At 45.8% G+C, this 23,839-nt stretch overlaps 1 protein-coding gene across 18 annotated transcripts in view; it reads left to right on the top strand.

Moving 5' to 3' along the window:
- The window catches only part of TCOF1 (treacle ribosome biogenesis factor 1), a 52,092-nt gene that overhangs the window by 9,635 nt on the left and 18,618 nt on the right, over positions 1 to 23,839 (top strand). For 15 of the 18 annotated variants that reach the window (XM_083181525.1, XM_083181526.1, XM_083181530.1 and 12 more), the window contains exons 9-19: positions 95 to 235; positions 5,833 to 5,976; positions 6,344 to 6,469; positions 7,147 to 7,314; positions 8,114 to 8,278; positions 9,433 to 9,585; positions 11,151 to 11,318; positions 12,573 to 12,851; positions 22,304 to 22,444; positions 23,141 to 23,305; positions 23,427 to 23,546. In XM_083181525.1, coding sequence (XP_083037651.1) covers positions 95 to 235; positions 5,833 to 5,976; positions 6,344 to 6,469; positions 7,147 to 7,314; positions 8,114 to 8,278; positions 9,433 to 9,585; positions 11,151 to 11,318; positions 12,573 to 12,851; positions 22,304 to 22,444; positions 23,141 to 23,305; positions 23,427 to 23,546 — 1,770 coding nt within the window. The remainder of the gene's footprint in view (positions 1 to 94; positions 236 to 5,832; positions 5,977 to 6,343; positions 6,470 to 7,146; positions 7,315 to 8,113; positions 8,279 to 9,432; positions 9,586 to 11,150; positions 11,319 to 12,572; positions 12,852 to 22,303; positions 22,445 to 23,140; positions 23,306 to 23,426; positions 23,547 to 23,839) is intronic. The other 3 variants (XM_083181531.1, XM_083181529.1, XM_083181528.1) reach the window with 3 other exon arrangements.

The raw sequence follows: 23,839 nt of genomic DNA on the forward strand, positions 1-23,839 counted from the left end.
GCTTTTTCCATTGTATCTGATTGGGCGGGAGGTCCCATTTGTAAGTCGCTGTCTGCTGGGATGCCTAAACATGTTTGTCTTCTGTGTGTTGCAGAACCAGAAGGCAGCCCCTGTGGTCCAGGCCACACGAAAATCTCGGGCTAAGTCTGTTAAAGCCAAGACTGCCAAGCCAGAAACAACTGCTGTTGACCCCAAACCGGCAGGAAGTGGAGAGCTGATCAGCAATGGTTCGGCGGTAAGTGTCCTAGTTAAAGGTTGGATTGCGTTATGCTGTAGAACGGGCCCAAATAAATCGTAAAATAACACTGTAGTACAGGAAATAATGGAAATGGCGTGCAAGCTTGTCTATCTGGCTTTCCATAAGTGTTAAGTATATGCTTTCTTAAGAAATTGATGGCTCTTCAACCTAAATCCTGCTTGAAATAAAGAAGGTCAATTTAATAAAGCTTCTAAAAATAGGGGATTTGCCCATAGCAACCAGTTAGATTGTCGGTCATTTTCTAGGCTGCAATAGAGAAAAGATCTGGTTGCTGTTTTTAGAAGCTTTAGTAAATTTAGTCTCTAATTGCGTGTGCGTGTGCGTGTGTGCGTGTGTGTGTGTGTGTGTAGAAAAATGTCTGTATATGCCAAGCAGCTCTTCATTTGTATTTTTTTTTTTTTTTTTCATTCAAAGGGGACGCTGGAGACTTAGATTAAATTGGGCTATAAAAATGGAAAATAAGTAGTGCTATACAATATTAAAAAAAACAGTAGTTTAATAATAAATGAAAAACACAATAAACCATAGAAAGCACAAGGCACCTTTTTGAAACTTAGAATGAATTAATGGGCAATGAGTGAATCCATTCCTATAAATGCCGCCAGAGAACGTCCACATGTATAAACCTCCAATATAAAGAGTCTCTTTGTAAAAGATAATGGGTGTATAATTCCTATTGGCTAGCAGCTGGAGCTTCATTTTGATTAAATGCTGCTGGGCTTGCTCTACTGAACTGGCATCCGTGGTTGTGGGTAAGCTGGGCTGGCAGAGCACTTGATCGCGATCTACCAGCGGGAGCTATGTGATCGATTTTTTTTTTTTTTTTGGCCAGCCCTGAGTTAGTTGAAAGCAGCAAGTTTTTTTTTATTTGAGGAACAGGCAGGTAGTGTCTGCCGCTACCTGCCTGTATCGTGTAAGCTGCTGGGGGACCCAGCCGCAGCTGCTTGCGCCCTGGTCCCCGGCTGCAAAAACCACAGTCTCTGGAGATGTAACTGATTGTGCCGTGATCCTCCGCCATTGGCCAAATGGAGGCAGTGCTGTGAATATTGCCTGACCTCCCTGTTAGCGGCGGATGTCAGGTCTTGCAAAAAAATGTCAGTTGTAAACAGAGGTTTTTAAAACTGGCACCATTTCTGGAGACGGAGCTGCCAGGAAGGGAGGGGGTTACCGTACGCTGCCTCGGCGTTTCCCCAGCGTTACACGAGGCTCTGGCAGCCATTTTACCCAAATGTGGCGCCTCTGCATGCTGCTGGAAGGTCCCAAAAGCTGCTGACAGTCTCCAGGGCTCTCAGTACAGCATTTCTTTTTCTCCTGGTGACCGTCCTGCTACAGGCATTCCCAAAATCTGTGAGTTCAGACAGTGGGGTTTAGAGCAAGGTGGGACAGTTTTGGGTTGTATACAAATTAGGCCATAGTGCTCCTGTATATATACCATAGCGCAGTTCCTTTTCCTTATGCTGTCTCTCCTGTCTGGTATTTGTAACTCTGGTGTAACTGTACTGTGTGTGTGTGTGTGTGTGTGTATCTATCGATCTGCTCTGTGATAGATGGGCAGCATATACCTGTGTTGTCATCCCAAAGGGTTGTCCCTGCCTGGGCTTCTCAGCTCTCTGATGTTATGTCACAATGGGCCTTATTTTGGTTCATTCTTTCTGTCAAAATCCTTCTTAGATGGACAAAACCATGTGCACTGCAGGGGGGGGCAGATGTAACATGTGCAGAGAGAATTAGATTTGGGTGAGTAATTTTGTTTCTGTGCAGGGAAAATACTGACTGCTTTATTTTTACACTGCAATATAGATCTCACTTTGAAGAAAAACCCCACCCAAATCTAATTCTCTCTGCACATGTTACATCTGCCCCACCTGCAGTGCACATGGTTTTGCCCATCTAAGAAGGATTTTGTCAGAAAGAATAAACCAAAATAAGGCCCAATGTCCTCTGCGTTACTGCTACCTATAGGGAAAGTGAGATCTTTCGATCTCTGCACTAATGTAGCCTCTGCTTGCAGAACTTTACAAGTGCTTTCCCCCCCCCCCCCCCTCCTTTCTTACAGAAAGACACTGGGGTGTGTTCACTGCGACCGGGGAGGGGTTTAAACAGGTGGAATCACCCCCCCCCCAAAAAAGATATCGTCATTTAACCCCTGCGCTGGCCGCTCACCCTATTCAGTGTTCCGGGGGAATCCTCACTGTCGGATGACTGTTTTAGAGGCTGTATAAGGCGTTTCCCCCCTCGTTCGAAAAAACGAGCGAGGGTGGGAAAGGGCGGATGCAGGGGGTCAGTTGAATACTGACCCCGCGAGCTGTGACAATGAGCAGGCAGCACTGCCCGCTGTCACAGCTCGCCCTCTGCATTAAATACTGCCCTCTGTGTCCCTCAGATTATTGAAGTCAGTGTGGACATGCAGTTTGAGTGGGGAAAGTTTGCAGACAGCAAGGTCCTACAGAGGACAGCAGGCGGTTACAGCCTGGCTGTGCTGTTACAATGCTGCATTACATCACATGCGCTATGCTGATGTCTCACAAAAGGTGACACCGAGGTCACTGCCTTAAGGTGCCCATACGCACTGCGATGCGCGCGCTCCTGAGGGCATCCCATTGCACAGTTCAAAAAGTATGTGCTGCACATACTTTTTTAACTAGGTTCCCATTGTATTGCATACGATGCGATCGGGACCAAAACGCATGCAATAATCGCAGCGTGTATGGGCACTTTCACTCTGACGCCAGGCTCAGAAGTACAAAGCTTGTAACTCTACAAGTGTCTGGACCAGAATGTATGCGAACACAGTAAAGTGTAAATCCTGCCTGGCCCTACTTCATATTTCATGCCCTTTTCCTACAAATGACAGGGCAATATGGCAGACTCCACCAACAGTGGACTCTGAAGTTTTCATTTCACCAAGGTTTCTGCTCAATGGAAGTTGGGGAATACTTTAATGCAGTACATCTCCCGGCCGCTAGTAGCCTTGCAGCTGTTACAATTTGGTTTGTCAATTCTTACCGTTCAGATTACTATCGAGGTGTGACAATGGCTGCAGCTTTTATAATCACTAGCTGATATGGCCCTGACACAATGCGCCCCTTTAGGGACCCAATCTCCCTTTGGTACTAAGGGCGGGATGTACTAAAGGGAAAATGCGGTAAAACGGGGGTTTTACCGCATTTTCCTATTTACCATTACCCGCCCGCCCTCCTTTGAACTCCTCCCCCATCAGGTGTCACAGCGGGGAGGACATCCGGCTGCAGGGGGGAGGAGGAGGAGACGCAGGGGGACACTGGCAGCCGCCGGGATGTGACGGACACCCCCGCAGACCACATCACAGGTATCGCGGGGGTCTCCGTCACCGCAACCCGATGCTAGCCGCATATGTTAGTACATATGTGGCAGCATCGCGGCGGCTGGCAGGCGAAGGGCGGCGATGTATATTAATACATCCCGCCCTAAAAAATTTTATTGTTTGCCAATAATGACAGCCGTGTGTGCTTCAGTGACACCATATGCTAGGACCTATGATATGAAGGTACCTGTATGTATATATTTATGTATATGTGTGTGTGTGTGTATATGCATTTTTAAATATGTTGCGGTGCTTGGCCAGCGTTCTTGCTTCTGACATTCAAACAGCGTTTCTATATAGGTTCCTGTTTTTCTAATGTATCGAAGTGTACATACATTATAACCAAAAAAGATGATGCCTTTTGGTAACCCCTGTGTTTTATACACGCAACAGTACATCTTGAGACAGCGGTAGACTGCCTGACTACGGTGCCCAAGGGCACTGGTTCGAGTCCAACCGCAGAAATATTCACATGGCAGTGCTGATTTTACATTAAACACCCCCTATTCATACATCAGGGGCTGATTTGCTGTTGTGGCATTTTACGGCATAAGCTAGTGACACTGCCATTTTCTGACCTGATATTGCCTTAGGTTTCATAGGCATCAGATCGGTCTACCGTTTGATACCTTTTGTGGCTTCAGCATTTCAGTTGGGCCACTCGGTTTTAAGGGGTTCTCAGCGCTGTCCCGCCATGTTGGGAGCGCTGTGACATCCCCACTGTAACTCCAGTGACACCTAGTGGATGAAGGAGAAAACAGGGATTTCGTACTTACCGTAAATCCTTTTCTCCGAGTCCACAGGTGTCACTGGATGCCCACCTTGGTGCTTGCCTTTCTTTGGTTAAGGTCCCAACCTTGAGGTTGGTCCCGTTATGACTGTTGTAACTTCCTTGTGTTCTACTGTGTGTGTTACTGAGTTTGTTTCTCACTTATTTTTCACCTTTCAGTATGTCATAGTATGATTGTTATATGTTTGTTTAACCTCCTCTTCGGAAGTGTGTTTTTCTCTTCCAGCTCCCTCCAGGCACAATCCTTATGACTGCCTAAAAGGGGAGGAGCTGGCCACACTACTTTAAATTTAAAGTGCCCATGCTCCCTGTAGTCACCCTTCTATTCCCCACTGTAAATCCAGTGACACCTGTGGACTCAGAGAAAAGGATTTACGGTAAGTACAAAATCCCATCCCTTTTTTTCTCTGATTCCATAGGGGATGCTGGACACCCACCCTGTGGGTTTTTCCTATACCTGCTGTCTGGTTTTAAGATTTAGGTTGCTTTGCCTCTGTTTATGTGGTTTCTTACCTAGCTCTTATACTTATATCCTAATCTATAGTTGGGTCTACCATCTCTCCTCTGGCACAGTTTCTTAACTGGTCGGGTGGAGAGGCATAGAGGGGGAGGAGCATGCCACGCACCTTTTCAAATATAAAATGCCTTCTCCCTCCTAATCACTCATCTATAACCCAAGGTAAACTGAGCGTCCCCTATGGAATCCTAGAAAGGGATTTATGGTTAAGTACCAAAATCATGTTTCTACAGATCGCAGTGTGAAGCTGTACTAGTTATTTCCCCATCTTCCACTGGGGGACACTGGAGTACAATGGGCATATGTTAACCAATGAAGGGGGGTCCTTTCAATCCCCTCCACCCCTGTTCACCAACAGCGCCTTTTTAAAATAAAGAAAACGGGCTTCCCGGCAGAGAGAGCGCCCAATTCAAATGCAATGGCTGCTGGGCTATGGCGGGGAGGAGCCAGTTCAAACTTGAGTCATAGTCAGGCGGCTCCTCCCACTGCCTGCACCCCCAATGTCTACTAAAATGAGAGCATTTAATTTAACTTGCAAGTAGGAAAATCCTGTATTTGCACTTTGCCAGAAAATCGCCACTCCCATCCGGACTTCCACAATGAAGAAGCAACCGGTGACCCCAGTAGCCCCGACGCCTGTAGCTAGAAAGGCCAAAACCCCACCTCCAGCACCCCAATCTGCGGATGAGAGTTCAGAGACTGATTCGTCAGATAGTGAAAGCGAACCGCTAACAAAGATATTGCTTTAGCTGTATACAAAGCTCCATCTTGACGTCTGTCTTTTATTAGGTCAGGCCCTGAAATGTCTCCAGAAAGATCTTTTTTGAGTTCCATGTACATCTTCTAACTGCTGAGATATTGTACCCAACATATACGAACTATTTCAGAGTCCCCAACTGACCATTTTCAATGAACTATTTAAGGTCCAGGCCGCATCCGCCATGGCCGCTGCAGCAAAAACACCTACTGACCGTAAACTTCGTAGTACCGAAACACCCAACGTGAAAGCCCCAGTGAATAGAGAGGCGAGCGAGTCTTCTGGCGATGAGACGGACCTTGATATTTGGGTATGCAGAAGTTTTTGTTGTGGGGGGGGGGGGGTGTAGTGTAAATTCTGCAATCAACCACAATAGACTTTTTACATGTTTACATACGTAGTGCTCTTTGCATTTGCAAAGCAGCAGAGTTCTTGCACAATTTTATAGGCTGCCAGACCCTTATTGTCTAAGGGTATTTGCATACAGGCGCCCGTAGTTCTAATCTTTCAATCAGGAGGAGGAGCCAGAGGTGAAATCGCAGAATAAGTTTCCTCTCTAACTGCTTTTTCGATTCTGGGCGTGTTGGAGATATCCTAGGGATTGGGCCGGAGGTCCCATTTATACATCGCTATTTGTTGGGATGCCTAAACAGGTTTCTGTCTTCTGTGTGTTCCAGAAGCCGAAGGCAGCCCCTGTAGTCCAGGCCACACCAGTATCTCGGGCCAAGGCTCTCAAGCCAGAAACAACTGCCGTTGACCCCAAACCTGCAGGAAGTGGAGAGTTGGGCAGCAAGGGCTCGGCGGTAAGTGTTCTAGGTAAAAGTTTGGTTGCGTTGCGTGAACTAATACAGTAGTACAGTATATAGTGGATGCCATAGATTTCATGGGATTGGGTGCAAACTTGTCTGCCTGGCTTTCCATGAGTGTTAAGTATTCATTTATTCCTTTTAAGAAATTTACAACTCTTCAACCGAAATCCGGTTTGAAGGAAAGATGTAATTTGGCGCAAAACCAGGTTAATGTCCTAAATTATTGGTGGCACACTTAGAAGTATGGCTACCATAGGCGTTTCCTTCTGGGAAGTCCAATATTCAAAAACGGGAGCCACACCTGCTGCCACCCCAAACATCACTGTCCTGGACTCACTGACAGTTGATGTGACACCCCCCCCCCCCCCCTTTGAATTTTGGACTGTGCTGGAGCCCCACCTCTGTAATTGCCACTGGCAGGTAAATCCAGGAACAGAGCAATTTGTACCTAATGGAATGGGTCATGTTGGAGGCTATGCACTACCTTTATTCAAAATGAAAAAAATGCCCGATTCCAATGCTAAGGCTGCTGGGCTATGGAGGGGGAGGAGCCAGTTCAGTTGTAATTCTTAGCATCAGGCTCCTCCTCCAACTGCACCCCATTGTCCCCTGGAATTGGAGAAATAGATTTTACTGGAAAGTACAAAAATCCTCTGTTTGCCCTTTGCCAGAAAATTGCCAGTCCCGTCCCAACATCCAGGAGGAAAAAGCAACCGGTGACCCCGTTACCCTCAACACCTGTAGCTAGAAAGGCCAAAACCCCACCGCCAGCGCCCCAACCTGCGGCTGAGAGTTCCGGGACTGATTCGTCAGATAGCGACAGTGAGCCGCTAACAAAGGTAACTCTTTAGCTGTACACAAGGTTCCATCTTGTACGTCTGTCTTCATGCTGCCCGCTTTCACACCATCTGAAAGAGCCAGGTTATTGCCGAGTTCGCATGGGTTGTGGCTTGTTCTAAAAGGGTTAAACCGGGTCCATTCAGCCGGGAATCCAACCAGGATAGCTAAGCTGGGAAGGACCTGGGTTACAGTGTGAACAGGTAACCTGGGTGGTCCAGCATGGGTCCTGTTCAAGCCCTATGGAGAGCTGGTGCTTGGAAAGTAATGTAATCTCTAACTGCCGGCTTAGAAGAAGCCCCGGCAATATTCCATGTTTAGCCTGCGGTGTGAAAGGGTATTAAGCTCTGACACCGGTGTTTAGTGACCTGGCCTGAACCCGGGATCGCTGTGTATATTGGGTATTAGTATATGTGCGTGTGACACACACACTTTCACACACTCCTCTCCATGCATCTCAAGGAAGGGTCCATATGTGACTACACCGTCGCATTTCGCCATACTCCCTATTGTCCACAAATATGCAATAGTACAAATGACCATATGGACCTTTGTACATGTTTAGCAATGCAACATTAGGCTTTAGTAATATAGTGGCTCAGCTGGTCTTCTCTTTATTGATGTCACTATGTAAACCTGCGCAGGGAATTATAGCCGTTCCCTAGGTCACCCAGTCCAAGATAAATTAAAAATGCTTCCTTGGAGTCTTCTGCACGCACGTCTCCTCCTTACTGATTTGTATTGGTGATGGAGCAGAAGTCTATGTAGATGTAGAACTGACAGACCATAACTGCATTGCAGGCTAAAGCAGCCACAGGAGCGAGTGGCAGTGCAGGTAATGCTAGCGTTGTGCCCCAGACCAAATCTGTGCCCCAGACCAAATCTGTGCAAGGGAAGACACCGAACCCAACCAAGACAGAAACTTCTGAGAGCAGCGACGACTCGGACAGTGAGGTGGAGCCAGAGGTAACACCACTGAATGGGTTTCTTTAGGTTAAATGTACATAAGACATTCCAGGGTTGAGATGGTTGTAAGTGCTATTTGTTCTTCCATAGGGGACCCAGCATACAGTTTGTGTCCCTATCCTCCTCCTTCCTCTATAGGCTGGTGAGTAGGAGTTTGGGAACCAGATGGTTAACTCTTTCCCAGGTTCCCTGTCCCCTGTACTCCACCCCAGACACAGGCAGACAGCTTTCATTTGTTGCCTGTGGGAGTGGGCACAATATTAGGGGACAGTTTTTAGTAGCCCACATGGGCAGTTAGGCAGCAGGGCCCTATGGATGTGGTGGCTATTTGGGGGGGGGGGGCGGCAAATAGCCACCACGTCCATATGGCCTTGCTGTTGGCTTTTGCCCCCACACCTTGTCTCTTTCCCTCTAGAAATCATCCTGCCAGGAGGAGGTGGTGGTGGTGGTGGTTCACGTTACCCGCCTAGTTAAGAACACTACCCTTACTATCTCTATGGACGAGACCAGGGAACTCCATAAAAATGATTCTTCATTTGTTCTGTATGACTTTGACAAACGGTGTTGGCCAGCTGCTGAGCAGGCCTTTGCTAGATGGCTCCTCTTCACAATCCACTGCGCATATTCTGCGGCTGACCTCGCCATGGTGACCACTCCCTTCACACAGTCAGAACTACTTGTGCATCTCGATGTGGTCCTCTGCCCAAAGGCGTCTTGGGTTCTATGGCATTTTTTCCTCTGCAGATTTTTTTTTTTTTGGTAAAGGTTCCTCCAGAATAGCTTTGGGACAACCCAGGGTACAGCTAGTCTCCCCTAGGGAAGAAGAAGAAGAAGAAGAAAAGGAGATTTATGTGCTTATTCTTCGATGACCTAGGGAACAACGGTCATCCACCCTGACACACCCGGCTCGGGCGGCTTTGCTAGTCTTCCGGTTTGGTCCTGAATGTGTGACGGTCTTATCCTTCTTGGTCTTGCTAACTAAACGGACTACCTGTAGCTTGGGGGTATAAGGCAGAGTGATCCTGACAAAGGAAAGTTAACCATATTGTACCCAAACACCTACTCCCCAGTCTTTAACCAGTGTCCCCTTAGTGAATCTAAGTATATTTATAACGGGTAAGAACATAAATCTATTTTTTTTTTCTGTATTACAGATCCAGAAGGCAGCTCCTGTGGTCCAGGCAACGCCAAAGAAAAGGGCTAAGGCTGTTGCATCCAAGGCTTCCAAGCCAAAAACGGCTGTTGACTCGAAGCCTGCAGGAAGTGGAGAGTTGGGCAGCAATCCCTCAGCGGATAAAGGGTCCCAGGTAAAGGTCTTGTAGTGTTATGCTGTAGTACAGGGAATAGTGTGATGTGAGCTGTAGGTTTTCAGAAAGCTCAATGAGCTTTAAGACGACTCTTTAACCGAAGTCCTGTTTTGAGCTAAAAAAGTCTGGCACAAATGGGGTAAGTTCATGAATTACTGATGGCCCGTTTATAAGCATGGCTATTATTGGTTTTTCCTTCTAGAACAATACAATATCTGGTGCAATTAATTAAAATACACCTCACCCCATACATTAGGCTGACTTGTCTTAAGGACTAGCTGGCCCTTAGTAGGGAGAGCTCACAAAGTTTTGTCACTTGACATTTTTTTACATGCAAAAAATTGCATAAATTCCTATTGAAAAGACTGGGTGGCTGCCGATGAGAGCTCTCTAAGCCAATCAGCGACCTTCCAGTCTTTTGAATAGGACTTTTCAATTCTCACCGCACATTGGGGCAGATGTTTTAAGCCTTAACAAGAGATAAATGCAAGGGTTATAAAGAGAGATAAACGTCCAGCCAATCAGCTCCTTACTGACTTTTTTCGAACACACCCTGTAACAGGGCAGTTAGGATGTGATTGGCTGGATGTTTATCTCTCTATCACCCTTGGATTCATCTCTTGTTAAGGCTTAATACATCTGCCCCATTATCGGATACCATGTGGCGATGACGGCTGCACAGATGATTCATCTTCAGTGCAGCCCGTCCGACCTACGACTGGTCTGATCCGCACGGGACCACGCATCTGATCGGATGTCATACGCTTGCAATTTGGGCCAAATCCACTGCAATCGTGTGAAATCGGGCCGAAATGGCGTAGTGTATGGGGGCCTTAATGCTCCAATATATTGCCGATCCCAATGAGTATTTTGGATTACTTAGTAGATCAAAGGTTTTATAGCTGGAAAGTTCACAAATAAAATAAAAGTATTAAGTCTATTTTTAAACTTCACAAACATCAGATTGAGGATTAAAGCACAAAGAATAGTATAACCAGGTACAGTGTTTATGCTGTAATCCACACAATCTGAGAGAGCACGTGTCCTATTGTGTTTCGAGCTATGAGAACTGTGGTTTCCTTCTAAAGTCCAAAAAACGTACAGATGGTTTGATTTGTCATTTTCCTATACTGTTCCTACAGCGTGCGGACTTGTTCCTGCTTAAGCCAGGCATGTTAAAACTATGGCCCTCCAGCTTTTGTAAAACTACAGGTCCCATCATGCCTTGCCACGGTTTTGCTATTAGGAATGCTCAAACTAGGGCAAGGCATGCTGGGATGTGTAGTTTCACAACAGCTGGAGGGCCACAGTTTGGACATGCCTTCCTTAAGCAATATTATACTGCTTCAGACACTGGTGCGTTTTGGCCTCTTTTCATCCGTTTCGGACGCGTTGGGTCGAGAAATCGGAGGAAAAGTGGCCAAATTGCAGGAGTCTGAGGTCGGACGTGGTGCCGTAGGATAAATCGGAATCGCAGCCACTTCCCTGCACCCCAGTGTCCATCTTGAATTAGAGAAATTTTGGTTTTACTTAAGAGTACAAAAATCCTGTATTTGCACTTCCAGAAAATTGCCACTCCCGTCCCAAAATCCACAAGGAAGAAGCAACCAGTGACCCCATTACCCCCAACACCTGTAGCTAGAAAGGCCAAAACCCCACCTCCGGCACCCCGACCTGCGGATGAGAGTTCAGAGACGGATTCATCTGAGAGTGACAGCGAGCCACTGACAAAGGTATACCCCCAGCCATCTACAAAGCTGCATCTTGTCCGGTCGTCTTCGTGCTGCCAGCGTCTACGTCCGTCACACTTGGGTTATTCCTTGGATAACTCTGCTCGCGGCTCTGTATGAAAGGGTTCACTTTGGACCAGTGACCCGGGACGCCATCCCATCTAGCTAGCTAAATGAGTTGGTCTGGGAAGGACCCGGGTTACAGGGAAGTGTGAACGAGTAACCCGGGTAGTCCGACCCAGGTCCCGTTCAAGTCCTATGGAGAGCCGGCACTTGTAAATGATGTCCTGAGACATGTTGCTGGGTAAGCATGGGTTGCGGCACAGTGTGAACGGGTTAAGCCGGGTCCAGTGAGCTGGGACTCTAACCAGGATAGCTACTTGGGAAGGATGTGGGTTACAGGTAATGTGAATAGGTAAACCAGGTAGTCCAGCCGGGTATGGGTCTTTAGGTCAACCACTAAAGGTCGACACATAAAGGCTAGGTTGACATGGCTGTCGCCTGGGTCCGAATGGTCGACATGAGGTTTTTTTTTTTTTGGTCCCGAATTTTAACGCAAGTCTGCATGGACACCGTATCAGTGTGCCGCATCCCTCGCATGGCTCACTATTATATTCTCCATCCACACCCTAGTGGATGGTAGGGCACAAGTGAAAAACTCATGTCGACGTTCTCACTGTCAACCTTCCCATTGTCCACCTAATGCTTGTGTCAACCTTCCAACCATATCGACCTTAGCCATGTTAACCTAAGCCCTGTTGACCTTTTTAGTGGTCTACCTAGCGACTGTATCCCATCCAGACTGGGTCCTGTTCGAGCCCTATGGAGACCCAGCGCTTGTAAATAATGTAATCTCCATCCACCGGCTTTGGAGAAAATTGGGCAATATTCCATGTCCAGCCAACCACACTCCTCTCTCCGTGCATCCCTAAGAATGGATGTGGCTGCACCAGCGCGTTTTGCCATGTTCCGTTGTTCATGTGTATGACTCCTACAAATGTCCATAGGGACATAGCGTGTCAGGAATTCCGTTCCAGACACACCAGCGCCAGCAGCTAAACCAGAGGCACAAGCCAGAGCTGATTCAAAGAGCAGCGATTCCTCGGATTCTGAAGAGAAGCGGGTAATTTTGCAGTAGTGTATACGTATGGTGGTACCGCGCTCTGCCATTGGTCTTAGCTGAAGGGGGAGGTCCATACAAAGCAACAATTGTTAAATGTTTTCTCCTTCCCTTTTTTTTTTTTTCCCCTCTTGCAGCCTGTTGTAACAACTCCCAAACCGGCCACACCAGCAATTGCTGCAAAGGGAAAGCCACAGGTTACCACAGCCCCCAAACCAGATGCGGAGACCAGCTCGGAGGAGAGCGAATCAGATAGCGATGATTCTGTAAATACTGTTCCCGCTGTAGTGGCTTCGATAGGGAAGTCCACAACGCCGGCAGTAGCTCCAAAGCAACAACCTCCGGTATCTGCAGCCCCCGCGCCAGATGAAGAGAGCAGCTCGGAGGACAGTGAATCGGAGAGCAGCGAGGAGCTGGTGAGAACCATAAGCCTGATCAGGGACTTGTGTTCCAACATTCTAGATCCGCTTGCACATGTTAGTGTTTTATTACAGGTTGAGTATCCCTTATCCAAAATGCTCAGGACCAGAAGAATTTTGGATAACGGATTATTCCGTTATCCAAAACACAGGAAATGTACCCAAATGATGTCAGTACACAAACTTTGTTTCACGTTTTATCTCAGGCACTGAATTTGAATGGCAAGCAATCATTGTCTTACACCTACAGTATTTAGTGCCGGCTACATACCGTGTCCCCAGTAGTGCCAGTACCCCCCAAAAAAATGTTGCATTCTAGAAACGATGGATAAGCGATTTTGCATAAGGGATACTTAACCTGTACCATTTACTTTGTGATCTATACTCAGCATGCTGTGCCAGGGGAAAAAGTCTGTTTCAGCGGTTTAATTTATTGTTTGAGTAATGTATATGGCGTTAGTGGAAGATAGGGGGAGAGTTCAAGTTTACACTATAAAACATTGGGCGTAAAAAAGGGAAATAAATCTTTTTGTAATGGTTTCCCTTTTTTTATTTTTATTTTTTTAGTACAGGCTATCCATTAGTACCCGTTTTACACTGCCAGAAATATTCCAGGTTACTCTAGCAACCTCAACACACCCGGTTGAGAGAACCCGGGTCATGCGACCCACCAACAATTTTTACCCAGATAACGAGCAGGGTTTAACATGGATTCAACCTGGTTAGCCGTGTAAACAGGGTAACCTGGGTTTACAACGATGGGCCGGCCGGCACCAGGAGATGATCTAGTCTCCCAGCGCTGGCTCCGGGACCCATTCTTTTGGTGCCCGGCATTCTGGTGGTTAGGGACGGCAGTTTAAAAAGGTCGCAACTGGGCACAAAATCCTGTGTGCAAAGTAATCCCGGCTACGCAGAATTAGTTTACTTTAAGAGATTTTGTTTAATCTGCCTCAGGCAGGTGAAAACAAATCCCTAATTTGGGGTTCGTGCTGGTTTATCGGGGCTAAAATGGATAGCCCCCCATTGTACAGTTGCTGTGGTGAGTTACCAAGGGTAATTGCATAAACCTCATAGACTTTGTTCTGCCCAACATAAATTGCAACGTGCACTTAACCCCTTCACGACAATTGACGTATATATACGTCATGGCCGGGAAGTACTTCCCGACCGTTGACGTATATATACGTCATGGCTTAAAACTGTCACTGCGTCTAGAGACGCAGTGACAGAGGGACGATGTCTGCTGTCCCTGACAGCAGACATGTCCCTGCATGCCCAGGGGGGGCTGCGATGCCGCCCCCCCGTCGGCGATCGCTGTGATTGGCTGTTCAGTGTGAACAGCCATTCACAGCGTTTTCCTGTGTCACCGGCGAATAACGTTCGCCGGTGACACGGGATCGGAGGTGATTGGTGCTGTAAAGTACAGCACCAATCACCGCGGGGTGTAAGGGTGACACTGGTGTCACCCCACCTCACCCCGCCCGCCCCCAAAGGCCGTGATTGGTCCGTCGGACCGACGGACCAATCACAGCCGTGGAGGGGGGTTTAAACTAACGGTGACTGCACTGCAGACGCCATTCCGGTCTGGAAAAGCGTGCAGTGCGGTCACCGTGCCCCACCTGCCGCCTATACTGACCAGAACCCTTACCTGATCATTGATCATTGATATTGTGACATCTTGTGACATCCTGTGCTGCATCTTGTGCTGCTGCGATTTATTAGATAGATAGAGAGTTAGAGAGAGTTAGAGAGAGAGAGATAGAGAGAGATAGAGAGAGATAGAGAGGCCTAGTGCTATATTTTGTGCTGCTGCAGTGTGATAGAGCTATAGATAGAGAGATAGAGAGAGATAGAGAGAGAGAGATAGAGAGAGAGATAGTGACAGATTGTGCTATATATTTTTTATATAACTGAAAGAGATAGAGAGAGATAGAGAGAGATAGAGAGGCCTAGTGCTATATTTTGTGCTGCTGCAGTGTGATAGAGAGAGATAGAGAGAGAGAGATAGAGAGAGAGATAGTGACAGATTGTGCTATATATTTTTTATATAACTGAAAGAGATAGAGAGAGATAGAGAGGCCTAGTGCTATATTTTGTGCTGCTGCAGTGTGATAGAGCTATAGATAGATAGAGAGAGATAGAGAGAGAGAGATAGAGAGATAGTGACAGATTGTGCTTTATATTTTTTATATAACTGCTGCAGTGTCATAGAGTGATAGATAGTGAGAGATAGAGAGAGATAGTGATAGAGTGCTAAATTTTGTGTCGGCTGCCCCCGCCTTTTTGTGCTGATCACTATATCTGAGGTGATCAGCAACTTTTTGGGGGTACAGAGGTTTTTTTTTTTTATATATACCTGTCAGTACCACCAAAGGTTGTGCACCTGCTGCCCCTCACTGGTAATCAGTGTCGCATCACTGATCACCTTTTTTTATTTTTTGTGAGTGCTGTGGGGTCTTTTTTACATTTTTTTTTTACACACACTGTGATTTTGTGTGTGTCCTGTGGCCACTGTGCACTGATCAGTGACGTACATCACTGATCAGCTTTTTCGGCACAGGGTTGATCTATTTTTTTTTTTTTTTTGATCAAATTCCTGTTGCCTTTGAGCGCTGTTCAGTGACGGACGTTACTGACCAACATCTGTGCTCAATTTTTGGCGCAGGACCTTTTTTTTTTTTTTAACCCCTTCCATTTTTTTTTTTTTAACCCCTTCCATTTTTTTTTTTTTAACCCCTTCCATTTTTTTTTTTTGAACCCTTCAATTTTTTTTTTTTTGTATTTTTTTTTTCTGCACTACATACACACTACACACTACATACCCCCTGGGTTGAAATAAAGTTTGTACCCCCCCCTACACTATACACGTGTTGAAACATTTCACTACCAGTAACACAAAAATATAAATGGCATCCCAAATGTCATCCCAAATGTCGTCCCAGTCATCCAGGAGAATGTATTCGGTGGAGGAGGCATATGCCATGCTTGCATCTGACTCTGACACAGCCAGTGAGGCAAGCGGGGAATTTGAAGGATTTGTCTTAAGCTCCTCTTCCTCCTCTGATGATGAGGGACCCCCTCAAAGACGCCCCCGTAGAGCAGCTGAGACCCCCCCCCCAATAATTGATCTCGTATGGACCCCACCACCAGACAATTTTGAGCCCCAGGTTCCTGAGTTTTTGGCCATCCCAGGAATCCAATTTGATTCAACAGGTCTCAGAGAAATTGACTTTTTCAAATTATTTTTCTCTGATGATTTTATAAATTTAATGGTGGACCAAACTAATTTATATGCCCAGCAGTTTATTGCTCAAAACCCCACGTCATCATTTGCTAGGTGGACCCCTGTAGATGCAGTAGAGATGATGACGTTTTGGGGTCTGGTGTTACATATGGGCATAGTAAAAAAGCCACAAATTAGGCAATATTGGAGTACAGATGTTCTGTACAGCACCCCATTTCACCGTATGGCCATGCCCCGGGCTCGTTTTGAGGCAATCCATAAATTTATACATTACACCGATAATGCACAGTGCCCACCCAGAGATGATCCCACCTTTGACAGGCTATTCAAAGTCAGGCCGGTCATTGATCATTTCAGTGCCAAATTTGCAGAGCTATACATCCCTGAAAAATGTATTAGTATCGACGAGTCCCTTATACATTTTAAAGGAAGGGTTAAATTCCGCCAGTACCTTCCCAGTAAGAGGGCAAGGTATGGCATAAAAATGTATAAGCTGTGTGAAAGCACCACAGGGTACACCCACAAGTTTAGGGTATATGAAGGGAAGGATTCAAGAATTGAACCACCAGAATGCCCCCCCTCCCTCGTAGGTGTTAGTGGAAAAATTGTCTGGGATTTAATGCACCCCTTCCTGGATAAGGGTTATCACCTCTATGTGGATAACTTTTACACCAGCATCCCCCTGTTTAAGGCCCTTGGTTCAAGAGGTACAGCAGCTTGCGGTACTGTGCGCAAGAACCAAAGAGGCCTCCCCAAAACGCACATTGCCCAAGTAATGAGAAGGGGTGAAAGCAGGGGAATATGCACCGAAAATATGTTGTTGGTCAAATATAAGGACAAGAGGGATGTCCTTATACTGACAACAATTCATGGAGACAGTACCACCTCCATCCCTGTACGAGGTACCAGTACCCACACCTCCAAACCAAATTGTATCCTAGATTACAATAAGTACATGGGCGGAGTGGATCTTTCAGATCAGGTACTAAAGCCGTACAGTGCCCTGCGGAAAACAAATATCTGGTACAAGAAGCTGGCCGTGTATATCATCCAGATGGCACTGTATAACGCTTACGTGCTATTCCGTTCTACCGGCCAGAGGGGGACATTTATGCACTTTCAAGAGGAAGTCATAAAGAGCCTAACATTTGGGAATCAGCAGGCAGAGGGCCCCAGTACTTCTAGTACTGGCCCCCGTATTGTACCAGGGCAGCATTTTCCCAACGAAATCCCCTCCACTGCAAGAAAGGGCAGGACACAAAAAAGGTGCAAAGTTTGTTATAAAAAGGGAATAAGAAAGGAAACTATTTTCCACTGTGAAACTTGCCCCGACAAACCCGGCCTATGTATAAAGGAGTGTTTCAAAATATACCACACATCTATGGATTATTAGGTTCATCATTTCACCGTGCTTCGGGGGTCTTGCTAATGCCACATAGCACCCACCATTCATTCCACCAGAATCTGAGCTGCAAAATCCAAAAATCACTCCTTCCCTTCTGAGTCCTGCCATGCACCCAACTGGTATTTTTTGGTCACATGTGAGGCATTGCCGTACTCTGGAGAAATGGGGGCACAGATTTTGGGGTGCTTTGTCTCCTTCATTCCTTGTGAAAATGAAAAATTTTGAGCCAGAAGTACATTTTTGTGTAAAAAAAATGTATTTTTTTCATTTTCACTGCCCAGTTGTACCAAAATTGATGAAACCCCTGGGGGTTTGAAATGTACACTATACCCCTAGATGAATTCCCTGAGGGGTGTAGTTTGCAAAATGGGGTCACTTGTGGGGGGGTTCCACTGTATTGGTTATGCAACATTGCACCCACCATTCATTCCACCAGAATCTGAGCTGCAAAATCCAAAAATCACTCCTTCCCTTCTGAGTCCTGCCATGCACCCAACTGGTATTTTTTGGTCACATGTGAGGCATTGCCGTACTCTGGAGAAATGGGGGCACAGATTTTGGGGTGCTTTGTCTCCTTCATTCCTTGTGAAAATGAAAAATTTTGAGCCAGAAGTACATTTTTGTGTAAAAAAATGTATTTTTTTCATTTTCACTGCCCAGTTGTACCAAAATTGATGAAACCCCTGGGGGTTTGAAATGTACACTATACCCCTAGATGAATTCCCTGAGGGGTGTAGTTTGCAAAATGGGGTCACTTGTGGGGGGGTTCCACTGTATTGGTTATGCAACATAGCACCCACCATTCATTCCACCAAAATCTTTGCTGCAAAATCCAAAAATCACTCCTTCCCTTCTGAGTCCTGCCATGCACCCAACTGGTATTTTTTGGTCACATGTGAGGCATTGCCGTACTCGGGAGAAATTGGGGCACAGATTTTGGGGTGCTTTGTCTCCTTCATTCCTTGTGGAAATGAAAAATTTTGAGCCATAACTGCATGTTTGTGTAAAAAAATGTAATTTTCCATTTTCACATCCCAGTTATACCAAAATTGGTGAAACCCCTGGGGGTTTGAAATGTACACTATACCCCTAGATGAATTCCCTGAGGGGTGTAGTTTGCAAAATGGGGTCACTTGTGGGGGGGTTCCACTGTATTGGTGCTTGGGGGGTCTTGCTAATGCGACATAGCACCCACCAAAATTCCACCAGAATCTGAGCTGCAAAATCCAAAAATCACTCCTTCCCTTCTAAGTCCTGCCATGCACCCAACTGGTATTTTTTGGTCACATGTGAGGCATTGCCGTACTCGGGAGAAATTGGGGCACAGATTTTGGGGTGCTTTGTCTCCTTCATTCCTTGTGAAAATGAAAAATTTTGAGCCAGAACTGCATGTTTGTGTAAAAAAATGTAATTTTCCATTTTCACATCCCAGTTGTACCAAAATTGGTGAAACCCCTGGGGGTTTGAAATGTACACTATACCCCTAGATGAATTCCCTGAGGGGTGTAGTTTGCAAAATGGGGTCACTTGTGGGGGGGTTCCACTGTATTGGTGCTTGGGGGGTCTTGCTAATGCGACATAGCACCCACCAAAATTCCACCAGAATCTGAGCTGCAAAATCCAAAAATCACTCCTTCCCTTCTAAGTCCTGCCATGCACCCAACTGGTATTTTTTGGTCACATGTGAGGCATTGCCGTACTCGGGAGAAATTGGGGCACAGATTTTGGGGTGCTTTGTCTCCTTCATTCCTTGTGAAAATGAAAAATTTTGAGCCAGAACTGCATGTTTGTGTAAAAAAATGTAATTTTCCATTTTCACATCCCAGTTGTACCAAAATTGGTGAAACCCCTGGGGGTTTGAAATGTACACTATACCCCTAGATGAATTCCCTGAGGGGTGTAGTTTGCAAAATGGGGTCACTTGTGGGGGGGTTCCACTGTATTGGTGCTTGGGGGGTCTTGCTAATGCGACATAGCACCCACCAAAATTCCACCAGAATCTGAGCTGCAAAATCCAAAAATCACTCCTTCCCTTCTAAGTCCTGCCATGCACCCAACTGGTATTTTTTGGTCACATGTGAGGCATTGCCGTACTCGTGAGAAATTGGGGCACAGATTTTGGGGTGCTTTGTCTCCTTCATTCCTTGTGGAAATGAAAAATTTTGAGCCAGAACTGCATGTTTGTGTAAAAAAATGTAATTTTCCATTTTCACATCCCAGTTGTACCAAAATTGGTGAAACCCCTGGGGGTTTGAAATGTACACTATACCCCTAGATGAATTCCCTGAGGGGTGTACTTTGCAAAATGGGGTGACTTGTGGGGGGGTTCCACTGTATTGGTGCTTTGGGAGTCTTGCTAATGCAACATAGCACCCACTATTCATTCCACCAAAATCTTTGCTGCAAAATCCAAAAATCACTCCTTCCCTTCTGAGTCCTGCCATGCACCCAACTGGTATTTTTTGGTCACATGTGAGGCATTGCCGTACTCGGGAGAAATTGGGGCACAGATTTTGGGGTGCTTTGTCTCCTTCATTCCTTGTGGAAATGAAAAATTTTGAGCCAGAACTGCATGTTTGTGTAAAAAAATGTAATTTTCCATTTTCACATCCCAGTTGTACCAAAATTGGTGAAACCCCTGGGGGTTTGAAATGTACACTATACCCCTAGATGAATTCCCTGAGGGGTGTACTTTGCAAAATGGGGTGACTTGTGGGGGGGTTCCACTGTATTGGTGCTTTGGGAGTCTTGCTAATGCAACATAGCACCCACTATTCATTCCACCAAAATCTTTGCTGCAAAATCCAAAAATCACTCCTTCCCTTCTGAGTCCTGCCATGCACCCAACTGGTATTTTTTGGTCACATGTGAGGCATTGCCGTACTCGGGAGAAATTGGGGCACAGATTTTGGGGTGCTTTGTCTCCTTCATTCCTTGTGGAAATGAAAAATTTTGAGCCATAACTGCATGTTTGTGTAAAAAAATGTAATTTTCCATTTTCACATCCCAGTTATACCAAAATTGGTGAAACCCCTGGGGGTTTGAAATGTACACTATACCCCTAGATGAATTCCCTGAGGGGTGTAGTTTGCAAAATGGGGTCACTTGTGGGGGGGTTCCACTGTATTGGTGCTTGGGGGGTCTTGCTAATGCGACATAGCACCCACCAAAATTCCACCAGAATCTGAGCTGCAAAATCCAAAAATCACTCCTTCCCTTCTAAGTCCTGCCATGCACCCAACTGGTATTTTTTGGTCACATGTGAGGCATTGCCGTACTCGGGAGAAATTGGGGCACAGATTTTGGGGTGCTTTGTCTCCTTCATTCCTTGTGGAAATGAAAAATTTTGAGCCAGAACTGCATGTTTGTGTAAAAAAATGTAATTTTCCATTTTCACATCCCAGTTGTACCAAAATTGGTGAAACCCCTGGGGGTTTGAAATGTACACTATACCCCTAGATGAATTCCCTGAGGGGTGTACTTTGCAAAATGGGGTGACTTGTGGGGGGGTTCCACTGTATTGGTGCAACATAGCACCCACCATTCATTCCACCAAAATCTGTGCTGCAAAATCCAAAAATCACTCCTTCCCTTCTGAGTCCTGCCATGCACCCAACTGGTATTTTTTGGTCACATGTGAGGCATTGCCGTACTCGGGAGAAATTGGGGCACAGATTTTGGGGTGCTTTGTCTCCTTCATTCCTTGTGAAAATGAAAAATTTTGAGCCAGAACTGCATGTTTGTGTAAAAAAATTTAATTTTTCATTTTCACATCCCAGTTGTACCAAAATTGGTGAAACCCCTGGGGGTTTGAAATGTACACTATACCCCTAGATGAATTCCCTGAGGGGTGTAGATTGCAAAATGGGGTGACTTGTGGGGGAGGTTCCTAACTTTTAGCACTTATGGTGCCTAGAAACCTACATGGTGCCTAAAAAAAAATCTCATAAAAAGGAGGCTCCAAAATCAAGTAGGTGCTCCTTCTATTATGAAGCCTGTGGTTTGGTCAACGTGCACACTAGGGCCACATATAGGATATTTTTGAAAACAAAAGAATTGGGGGAATCAATTTTTAGTCACATTTCTCTAGTAAAATCTACTGTATTCGTTAGAAAAATGTATTAAAATTGAAACTCTGCAAAAAAAAAGAAATTTTGAAATTTCACCTACACTTTGTTTTAATTCCTGTGAAACACCTAAAGGGTTAACAAACTTCCAAAATGCTGTTTTGAATACTGTGAGGGGTGCAGATTTTGAAATGGCATCATTTATGGGGGTGTCTCACATACAAGTCCCTCAAAGTCACATCAGAACTGAACTGGTCCCTAAAAAAATCAGTGTTTGAAATTTTCATGAAAATTTGAGAATTTGCTATTCATATTGTAAGCCTCCTAGTGTCCAAAAAAATTAAAAGGAAGTTGAAATAATGATGGAAACATAAAGTAGACATATGGTCTATGTTAGTTATTAACTATTTTGAGTGGTATGATTATTTGTCTCACAAGCAGAAAATTGAACATTTTGCAAATTGCTAAATTTTCCATTTTTTCACGATATTTTGGTATTTTTCACAAAAAAACACAGACTGTATCGACTCAAATTTACCACTAACTTGAAGTACAATGTGTCACGAGAAAACAATCTCAAAATCACTGGGATAAGTAAAAGCAAAAAAAAGTTATCACCACTTAAGTGAGACATGTCAGATTTGAAAAAAAGGGCTCTGTCATGAAGGCACAAACTGGCTCTGTCATGAAGGGGTTAAGTCACATTGCACCATCTTCTATGTTTTATACTTAGCTGACTGGATCCAAGCTTTCTGGAACACCAAAGTTAGTTACCACGTGTCTCCCTAAGAAGCTGACAATGCCAGCAGCATCACCGGCCATTGTCGCTAAAGAGAAGACTACAGCATCAGGCAGTGCAGCCTCAAAGTCCTCAGTAGGTAGCTCTGTGGTAGGTCCTCCTCCGTAGAGGAGTCCCTGGTACAGGATCAGTTGTGTGCATGCTTGTGATGAGGATTATCTCTTCCGAACATCACCTGCAGTTCCCGTCTGACTGACACGTTGCAGGTCTAGGTTATCAGATTTCTCTGCAAATTATGGTCCGGGTTCTAGTTTCCTCCTTCAGAACCACTGATGTACAGTCTTTCTACCTGCATTAAGCACCAGATAATTGAGGCCAGTCCCATAGAAGCGTGTGTGTGTGTGTGTGTGTGTGTGTGTGTTTCTGTGCTCCTATATTATTGCAGTGATACCTTCAAACGAGACGCATCAGCCAGTGCGGTTTTATATAATTCCCCATTTTGTATGCCTGTGCTGTGTTTGGGGGGGCAATAGCTTTGTTTCCAGTGCCAGTAATAATTAAATTGTAGGTATTCAGTACATCATTGAAAGGGTGCATCACCAGCCCTAAATTCCACATTACAATAGGGTTGTGGCTAGAGGTAGTGTAGGGGTCCGGCCATGGCGGTTCGTCACACAGCTAGACACTGCAGCCGAGAGCCCGAACCGCTCATTAGATAGATAGGGAGGAAGAGGAGGCGGCGGTTTAGGTATCGCAGAAGCCAATTTAGGCTACGGAGAACAAGGTGTGCGGCTCGTTTTGCTTAGTAATTTAGTTTATATTTTTAATTAGGAACCACTGCAGCCAGCAAACCAAAGGACTGGCGCACCTGGTGCTTTGACGTCAATTCTGTCTAAGAGCGCTGTGACCACAAAGACTGCTCCAGTTGGGAAGCTGGCACCAGCCGATGACTCTGAGAGCAGCGACACAGACAGCGATGAGGAGGAAGCGCCAACGGTATTGTCTTCATGTTAGGGTCGCCTCTTTGTGCCTGGGGTGTACATACTGTAACTATAGACAATGTCCCCTGTGCAAAGTCTCCGATGTATTTTTAAAGTAAAAACTATTTTGATTCTAGGTTCTAACGCCGCCCCCAAGTACTGTGAAGACGAAGGGTAAAGGGACCCCAGCCACCACACCATCCAGTGGCAGAACAGTGACGGCCACAAGAAAATCTCCGGAGAAGCCTGCCGTGCCGGTAATCCACAGTTTGAGGCAACGTTTTGGTGGTGGGGTGTGTCACACAATTTCCATGGCCATTTATTATCAACTGTTCCATTGGTTCTCTTTGAGGGCACTCCAATGGTGTATAGAGGGGCCTAATTCAGATGTGAACAACGTATTGATGTACGTATGGTTAGTGTGTGTGCTGCAGGGGATTGCTGATTGGAAGTCTGTAGTAGGACCGAGATTTTGTGGCCTCTTAGCTGGATCGATGGCAGCCAGCTGATATCGCAGGTGATCCGATGCTTCTTCCTAGGATGCAGCATG

This window comes from Crinia signifera, chromosome 4, assembly GCF_055691185.1.
Source record: "Crinia signifera chromosome 4, ASM5569118v1, whole genome shotgun sequence".
In the NCBI taxonomy this organism is placed as follows: Eukaryota; Metazoa; Chordata; class Amphibia; order Anura; family Myobatrachidae; genus Crinia; species Crinia signifera.